This window comes from Notothenia coriiceps, unplaced genomic scaffold (assembly GCF_000735185.1).
Source record: "Notothenia coriiceps isolate Sejong01 unplaced genomic scaffold, NC01 NC01_scaffold00033693, whole genome shotgun sequence".
NCBI lineage: Eukaryota > Metazoa > Chordata > Actinopteri > Perciformes > Nototheniidae > Notothenia > Notothenia coriiceps.
In genome coordinates this window covers 538,294-547,404 of record NW_011366394.1, presented here as the reverse complement: position 1 = coordinate 547,404, position 9,111 = coordinate 538,294, and the positions used below count along the sequence as shown (strand labels likewise).

At 37.3% G+C, this 9,111-nt stretch overlaps 2 protein-coding genes across 2 annotated transcripts in view; both read right to left on the bottom strand.

Moving 5' to 3' along the window:
- Nucleotides 1-7,254, bottom strand: part of atxn7l1 (ataxin 7-like 1) — a 32,314-nt gene extending 25,060 nt beyond the window's left edge. Inside the window, exon 1 of the mRNA XM_010790051.1 lies at nt 7,154-7,254. The gene's annotated coding sequence lies outside the window, so the exon portion shown is untranslated. The remainder of the gene's footprint in view (nt 1-7,153) is intronic.
- Nucleotides 998-2,795, bottom strand: LOC104961707 (ataxin-7-like protein 1). The gene is made up of 3 exons (XM_010790040.1): nt 2,646-2,795; nt 1,488-1,550; nt 998-1,411 (listed from the first exon to the last, which is right to left on the bottom strand). The coding sequence occupies exons 1-3, from the start codon at nt 2,740-2,742 to the stop codon at nt 1,320-1,322; spliced, it is 252 nt and encodes an 83-aa protein (XP_010788342.1). The 5' UTR covers nt 2,743-2,795; the 3' UTR covers nt 998-1,319.
- Nucleotides 7,255-9,111: the final 1,857 nt, after the last annotated feature.

Here is a 9,111-nt window from a genome sequence, read left to right as displayed (position 1 = left end):
AGCCCCCTCCTCGTGTACATGATATACAGGCTAGAATAGTTCTCACTCAAACAGCAAAACAGTAAATTCAATAAGACAGACTTGCACGTACTTTTACTCCACTGTAGGGTGAGGCCTACAAGTCTAACACCACACTACGTAAACCATACAGGACAACTATCCTAAAAGCACTGCTCAGTTGACGTGTTTTTGTATATATAGGAATAATGTAACATTATCCAAAGATTATGGATCAGTTAGCGAAAGTTACAAACGGAAACATATTCTGCGCTCCAGCTGTGTTGAATTGTATTTTCCAGAACAGCACAAATCGTAGTAATTATACTATTAAGCCGCTACTCAGATTTCTCCATGTTTTATTTGTTTGTTTACTTTCTTTTGTCGATTTGTATTAGTGTTGCAGTTTGTTGAAGATGTTGTATATGTGGACAGGTGGGGATTGTCTTACCTCATGCTGCTGTTACGCTGAAACAGCTCGTTTTGGATCATATGAAAGCACTTTGTAACTTTGTTTTGAAAAAGTGCTTAATAGATTAAATCTATCTATATTATTATTCGCTCAGTATGCGAGTCTAGCAAGTATTCACACCTTCACCATGCACAGACACAGAAACATCTAGTGATCTCAGGTTACTGTACAGCTCCGATGATGTATGATTCGGAAAATACTCCAAATTAATATGCTTTTCTAAAATGCAACCTCAGTGAGCCGACAGACAATTAGCAAGTTAATTGATTTGTAAATCGAGAAACGTACATTTTGGAACAATCTTTGGTTTTCAGCTTTCCTAAAGGGGGGGGGGGGGTCTGATGCTTTTCCTCGCACTCTTTTACAATAAAACTGAACAAGCAATCTGAATGCATCACCTTAGGCTATGGGAAATTATGATGCTGAATTTTAATGGGCAAAATGTAGATTCATGTAGAAATTAATAATTAGACACACGGTGATCACTGTAATACCGTTTTCTAATTCAAACACACTCCCAGCCAGTAATGTGTTTCCCAATTAGACACATGCATTTAAAAGTATGTATGAGGCGCAGTCATTATGTTTTTGTGAGAGGAGGTTTAACAGAATTTAATTTGAGGTTAGAATGGATCATTTCCAAGATTGGGAAAAAACAAGAATCCATGTCAAGATGTTTTTGAAGTTAGTGCATGCATGTTATTTCATCATTTTGTAATAAGTAAGCAAGGGGCTTGTTTGTTTTTAGCTAATGACAATGCCCATTTAATTATTCTATACTTAGATAGCATTTAATATATTTTATTTCTTGGTTTATTTCTTGGTGCAAGCTACTTTTCAGAGCATTTCTTTACAGAGTATGCTTTGAAATAGTTATTTGAACGTTATCAGCCATGTCAGGAAGTGTTGTCCCTGTGTCCCCAGAGAAAATGACACCTCTGGCTGCAGAGAACAAAACAATAACAGAGCATCATGGTGTTGACAGTGACAGCATTAGTGTGTTTTCTCACTTCCTTACCTTCTTTGCTGAGCCTCACGGCTTTACCCTGGCAGTAAATCTGTTTGTCATCCGAGGACGAGTCTGCGTCAGAAGAAAACACAAAAGGCACTTTACAAACCAGCAGGTGAGCATTGACAACAGAGGTGGAAGAAGTACTCCGATCTGGAAGTACAATGGTGTAGTAGGACAAGTGAAAGTCCAAAAGTATTAGCATTAAAATAACTAAAAGTACTCTTGTGCAGATTGGTCCATCTCAGAATAATATATGATATTGTTGTCATATTGCAATATACTAATTTATATAAATAGTTATCACCGCAATAAACCGTATTTAATTTAGTCTTAATTTACATTATTTCATTTCATATTCTATTGACATGTATATAGACTTTTTGCACTACTTTTTATTTTATTATATATGTTGCATTGTTGGAGGAGCTCAGGTCAGAAGAATTTCATTGCCATTTCTACACTGTAGCTTTGTGCATATGACAATAAAAAAAAAAAAAGTTTTATAATGATTGATCATTAAAGTGTTATCAAAGCTGGTAAAGGTGCAGCTCGTTTGAATGACTTTGTACTGCAGGGTAGCTTGTGAGTTTACTCCAGGTGGAACTAAAGTCTGATTTAAGAGTTGATTATATTTCACATTATTAATCCAAATCTGCAAAGTAACTAAAAGGTATTAATAATTTACCTCTGAATTGTAGGACAAAGTAGCATAACATGGAAGTACTCAAGTAAATTAAAAGTACCTCAAAATTGTACTTAAGTACATGTACTTAGTTACTTCCCACCTTTGACAACAAACTTTTGGGCCATGCGTAGTGGAGCCATGCTGGTCCGAGCCTGACTACCAGTTAGCATTATTAGCTAGCTAGCACTGGAGCTGGCTTCCTATTGAAAGTGAAGCCAAATGAGTGAAGCTGTCAAAGCTAACAAACTTACATCCTGCACAGTTGAGAAATGTCATTACTGCACACACCAGTGCTACGAACTATGCACCGTAAGGCTTATCTCTCGACTGTTCAAGCGACATATTAATATGGTATTTCATAATAGTATTTTTTGACAGTTACTTTGCAGACTCTACTCAATCACAGACAGTTGTTGGACCACGCACTTCACCACAGTTTGTCCGCAAAAACAACAAGGGCTGCCGACGTGCAAACTTACTGTCAACAAAACGTAATTTAGCCGCGGTGACGAAGGAAGACCAAGGCTCGCACAGGAAGCTATCCGGACTTGGTATTTGGCGATCCAGTGTCGCCATTTCTCTTCCTTCTTGTTGCTTTGCTGAGAGCCGTTTTTTCTCGCTCTCTCGCTCTCTCGCTTTCTCTCTCTCTCTCTCTCTCTCTCTCTCTCTCCTTCGCACGCAGCAGGCTCGAAACGAAAGAACCAGATATAGTGACGTCATGCTCGGTGTACGTCGTGCTTATTCGGCAACTTCCGGAGGATTGAGAGGTTGAGGACAGGCAGGGAGCTATAGGGGTTCAAAAGTTCAGACTGTGGGCACATTACAGATTTCCCTCTGTTGGACAGTTACAAGGTGACATTATGTTGAGTTGAGAAAACATTATCTTTTTTATTGGAACATCATTGGTAATATACCAAAGGACAAAAACTACCAGAATTCCTTTATTCGTCCCACATAGGGCATACATACATTGTTACAGCTAAGTGAAGATAGAGACACAAAATAAAACACTATTAGCCTAAGGGCAGTTGTGTAGTGGGCGTTGGACGAGGGGGTACGCCACGCCGTACCCCCACTTATTTGAAGCATGATTTTTTTTTTTTTTAAAGTCTAATAAATATAAAATCATTGCCAGTGTCATCCGTTGCAAGTGTGTATTTTTTGTAATAATGACGAAAACATAATAGGCAGATTTCACAGTAATTATAATAAAAAGCTCAAGCATTTATGCAACTGGATTTGAAGCGTGTGTGTGTGTGTGTGTGTGTGTGTGTGTGTGTGTGTGTGTGTGTGTGTGTGTGTGTGTGTGTGTGTGTGTGTGTGTATTTTTATTATGTGTCCCGCGTTCCACAAATTGAGACCATGTCCAGCATTTGAGTGACAGTCGCGCAGAAAGGCTGGATCGGTTCGCTGACGGTTGGCACCGCCCTTTATTATTATATTGTCTAAACGGCATCATGTAAGTTGCGCTGACAGGCGACACAGAGGTCCACACACAGTGTACCCCCCCGTTGACAGTTCACGAGCGCGTCCATAGTGTCTCCCGCCCACGTCCACCCAGTAAAAAAATCCCCATTACACCACTGCCTAAGGGCATGCACATAATATTTGAAAAATAGAAAAGTTATTCCAATTTACAATTAACATTCGTAATATTTTGTTGTCTAATTTACATTATTGCAAACAAGTGTTATTAAACAACAGTGGTTTCTTAGTCTGTGTTGTTGTGTGAGTGTGTCAGTAATTCAATAGGCATAGGTTGACCTGTCAATAACAAGGACAAGGAATAAAGCATAAAATAGGGCTAAACATATCCATCTGGCTTTTTCTGGATAATAACAACATGTTTACGTCAATCAATCCAATCATTCAATTCATTGTATGTGTCACATTTAATCATGTAAGACCTAATTATATTGAAATGTTATTCCATCAGTTATTCCAATGCATTAACACAATTTGAAGTAGAATACCAAAGAGAATGAACTTGCATATGCAGTATTTAGTGGACCAATTAAGGGACTTTACGATAAAAATAGGGTCATTTAACATTGTATACCCCGAAAAGTGTATTTTATTTTATTAGACCAAAGAAGTATATGAATATTGGGCCCTGCTTTGAGTCTAAACAGTACAGTACTATTAGTGATTGCCAGGGAGTTGCAAAGGAGACAACACATCACATTTTGCATTTATATGTGAATTTAAAACAGGCCTTAATCCGAGGTCACTGAAACAAACTGTCCCAGGATGCTTAGCTTCTCAAAGTGGCTCAGTAGGTCAAGCTAACAGCGCTACGTGGACCTCTTGTGGCTGAAAACAGAATCGGCGTTTAAAGTGCAAAGTCAGAAGAGGAAGTGCATGGTTTCGTTTTTTTTTTACAGGAAACATGTCAATAGATCATAATATTTCTGCTATTAAGATTATACCGAACAAACTTATCTGACTTTTGTTCAACGGATAAACAGATCTTTAGGTCTGTTGCACGATGCTTACATCCCATGATATTAGACAGAGCAGGGTGGAGATAAAGAGGAAATGACAGTGTTAAACCAGAGCACGGAAATTACTTTGATTAATGTTTACTGTCGTTTCAAATCATGTCAAATCAACACACACACAGTCCACACACACTTTATATGTTAATCTGTGGTTAAACCCTTCCTGTCTTTTCCTCTGTCACACCCACACACAACAGTGCACTTCCCTTTTCTCTCTTCTTTCTCTTTCTCTCACACACACAAACGATGACTCTGACTCAGAGTTGTGTTTGTTTCCCGCACAGTGATCATGAGGTCACATGACACAACAGGAAGCATATATTTTCTATCTCTTTAAGAGTCAAAAGAATGGATGTTTGTCAAAAAGATGTCCTCAAATGCTCTCACTTTTATTATTCAACCTTCTAAATAGTTCTTATTTTTAAAGATATCACTTTATATTTACATTGTATCTTATATGAGCAGTTGAATCTGGACAAAATTATATATTTGGCACCATAAAATCATATATTTCACACACGGCTAGAGGCAAATGTGAATGAGTGATTAAGCTAAATTATTTTTAAATTAACTGGCTTCCATCTTGAGGTATGACAGGAAGAGGATAGACAAACACACGCACTGGAGTGTAAAGTGTCTACATCCAAACACACACATTTTAGATGGACAGGACGTTCACTTTAGAGACTTCTGAAAACAAATCATTCATTTTTATTAATAAAAAACAAAGGTACATAGAAATTGTGCATGTCACAGCGTGTCTCAGTTTGGCAGGTTGAATGCACAGGAATCATTGACGAAGCTATAGCTAGTTGGATGATGATTATAAGAATGCAGAGGCATAACCAGTACACCACACACAGAGTTAAATGAATATACATCATCACATTTACATTATGTATCACCATATCAAAAGATAAAACATCATAAAAAGAAAATCAGAACTTCATATTCCTTCAAATAATCATCTAAATATGCTAAAAATAAGACGAAAAAAAGTGACATTTTATAAAACACCCTAAACTTAAACAGGAGGAAACATGTTGCTTTGACCGAGCTATTGATGCAAAAAGTGATGAAAAATAATTAAAAAAGGACATTAAAAACAACAATCAAGAAAGTGTTTAACCTTCATTTGGTACCTTAGTTTAGTCTTAATAAATCAAGGTTGTCAAAATCTCAATCAAGTATTCTCTACGGATTTACACTCTCGCATAACAAGTACCATGAGAATGCAAGTTTTCCTGCTATTGTGGACATGTCTTATACGTTACTGAGGAAAATCGGTGACACTTTCATATGGATTCACCTCATCAGTGTAATTCATAACAAGCCAATATAGTTAGCAAATTAATAATCCTAGTTATGTTTGTCCAGACATTTCAATAACCACTATCCCACCACTAGAGGGCGCCTGACCCAACAGTGAGAGAGCCTATGAATGAATGAATGAATGAATGAATACTTGAGAGCCATTTTCCATTTACTGTACACAAATTGCTTTCAATCTCAAAAAATATTTAAATGTTATCTAATGTAACCTAATCAATCAAATCTATAAAAATACTAAATACTAAAACGTCACAATTCACACTGATGCAAATGCATGGCTCAATTTAAAAGCCAATATGGACATATATTACCATTAGGGTACATTTCTGATAAGGTAATATATGGAGTAATGCTTCTTAGTGCTCCACAGACAACCTTTCTTTTACCCTGAAAACCTGCATCACATTATCATTATTGTAGAAGATGTTAAACAATAAATTATTGTAAATTATAAATACAATGTTTTACATTGCCAATTGTGTTTGTTGACGTGTGAAGCCCTCTGAGACAAATAGGATGTGTGATTTTGGGCTATATAAATAAACTTGAATTAATTGTAGTTGGATTTGTACAAACAGTTCAAAGTACCTGTACCAGTATTTAATAAAGCCATGTCCGCCATTGTCCTAAAATGGGACCTGAGATGTAAGGAAACCTCTCTAACAAGTCATAATGCTGCTCTAACATTTCAAATATCAACATGTTTGGTCATTGTCTGTGCATGTATCTGCTTACTAAAGCATAAGAAAAGGAGTAATTCTAATAAGGCACGTTTAAAAGGACTGGACGTACTTATTGCATTGGTTTTGCCATAGTATATGAAACAGGTAATGTAAGAAATAGAATGGAAAAAGTCTAATCTACACACTTCTCCTCCCAGAGCCTCCTTTCTCCTATCTTTGTAGGAAATGTATACTTATTTTAGAACTGTTTTCAGTATGTTGTGAATGTGTGAGGAAAAATACATGTTTGGAAACAAATCAATTAATTTCTCCTTCATTTTATTTCTCTTTCATCTTCATAGAGCATGTGGGCTTCTGTCTGCTGTGTGTGTGTGATTGGGTGTATATGTACTGTGTGTGTGTGTGTGTGTGTGTGTGTGTGTGTGTGTGTGTGTGTGTGTGTGTGTGTGTGTGTGTGCGTGCGTGTCTTACCGTAGTGTGTGAGGATGCCCTGGGGGGTGACCACCTGATCGCAGACATGGCAGACAACAAGACAAAAATCCTCCAGAGCTGGAAGCTGGCTGTAGACAAGCATCTCTAAAAAAAAACAACAAAAAAAAAAGACAGGAAGAGAAGAGAGCACATTTAGAGATAATGGAAAACAGCATGTTGAATGCAAAACTGTGAGCAAACAGAAAGGCCTGATTGAAGATTTGTTTCAGGCATTGCTGCAACTACTGATTACGTAATAATTACTAAACTGGCAATTCTCTTTTTTAATTATTGGTTGGTCTAGAAAATGTCAAAAAATTAGAAAATGTCCATCCCAGTTTTCTCAAAAATAAAAACGTGTAAATGTCTTTGTCAGTCTAAAATCTCAAGTTGAATTTTATATAAGAAACATAGGTAAACAGGAACTCTCCATAATTAAACAGGCTGAAAACTGACTTTTTTTTTTTTTTAAAGTTTTGCTTAAGTTGCTGATTGGGCGTTTGTCAATCAAGTCATCAATTAGTTGAATAAGCAGCTCTCTTTATACAGTCCATTGTACAGTATACTAATGCTCTTGGTTGGCTTCTGACTACATTTTAATTTAGTCTTTAACCATGTATTATCCCCTGTTAACTTAGGTTAAGAACATTCATTTATCAATACACAGCTTTAGGGAAGAAAAACAAGATTATTTTCATTATTGTTTTGGCAATTATTTTTCTATAAAAAAATTAAGAAGCTTAAGGACATTTGCCTATAGTTACTTTAATTGCTTATTTGAGAACATGACCAAAATATATCCAAACGCCAATGATACAAGTTAGCGACAACATTAAACCAAAAGTATACATGCTGAACACAAACCTAAATTATGCTAAAAGCATCTAAAACTCTGCCAGACTTAGAAACAAGTGATCCTCAAAATTATCAAATAGCTTTCTTTCCAGATAGAGATGTCACAAAATCACATAACAGGGAAAAAGGACAGACACTTTGAAATACATGCCATCATCCTGTGTTCTAGCTAGCATACAGCAACATTGTGTTACAGAAGACAACAAAAATGGACAGAAATATGGAAAATAGCTATAATGTCTTTTGGCAAAGCTTTGAAGACCTAATCTTCCTGAACCCAAACAAGCTCTGCTGACAGAAATCACAGAACTGATTAGCACAGGGCTTAATCCCTCACTGTGGGGAGGCGGTGTGTGTTTAGAAGTGTGTGTGAAAGCTCGCAAGGGAACAAATAGAGAATATGTGGCTGCGTGTCGTCATGACCTTGCATGGCTAGCGGGTTTTGTGTCGTTTCGGAAGTTAAAGAGATGATAATCATGTCTCGTGCCCGTGTGTGTGTGTGTGTGTGTGTATGTGTGTGTGTGTGTGTGTGTGTGTGTGTGTGTGCGTGTGTGTGTGTAGGAACCAGATCTGTGACGTAACTAACGGTCAGAGCAGATCTACAAATATGTAGACAACGAGAGCTTGTGCTTGTGTACATACTGCAAAAGGTCAGAGTTGGTTTCATTACTCATGCATGAAGTTTTCAAGCACAGAAACACAAACAGTGAGTGTGAAACTAAATAGTGAAATGAATGCTGAGTAAAGCGGGGAAATAAAGTGATGTTGGCTGCTGAGGAGAGGCTCTCTCATAAGGACTGCAGTTGGGTCTGGAGCAGCTGTACTCAATCAGTCTGCACTAGTTCACCTCGTAATACAGAAAGGGAAAGCATTTCTCACTCATTTTTCCGACCTAGAATTTCCAAGCATGCAGCAGGACTCAAGCCACAATGCAGACTCTCTGAATGTTTGTGTTTGCTGACCAAAATCTGTTTTGGTAGAGTTTGTTTTTGACTTAAAAAAGGGACATGGGACCTTTAAATGTTGTGCAAAGCCGAAAATCCCAAAGTTCTCTCCAGTATCAGGACTAAAACCACCAGACTCAGGGACAGGTTCATCCCACA

Bases quoted from the DNA above. Each gene is read 5' to 3' on its own strand.
- LOC104961707 (XM_010790040.1), bottom strand. From the start codon at position 2,742: ATGGCGACACTGGATCGCCAAATACCAAGTCCGGATAGCTTCCTGTGC. The intron at 1,551-2,645 runs GTAAGTTTGCAC...CTTCTGACGCAG, and splicing joins TAAATTACGTTTTGTTGACA to ACTCGTCCTCGGATGACAAA. The intron at 1,412-1,487 runs GTAAGGAAGTGA...TGTTCTCTGCAG, and splicing joins CGTGAGGCTCAGCAAAGAAG to CCAGAGGTGTCATTTTCTCT.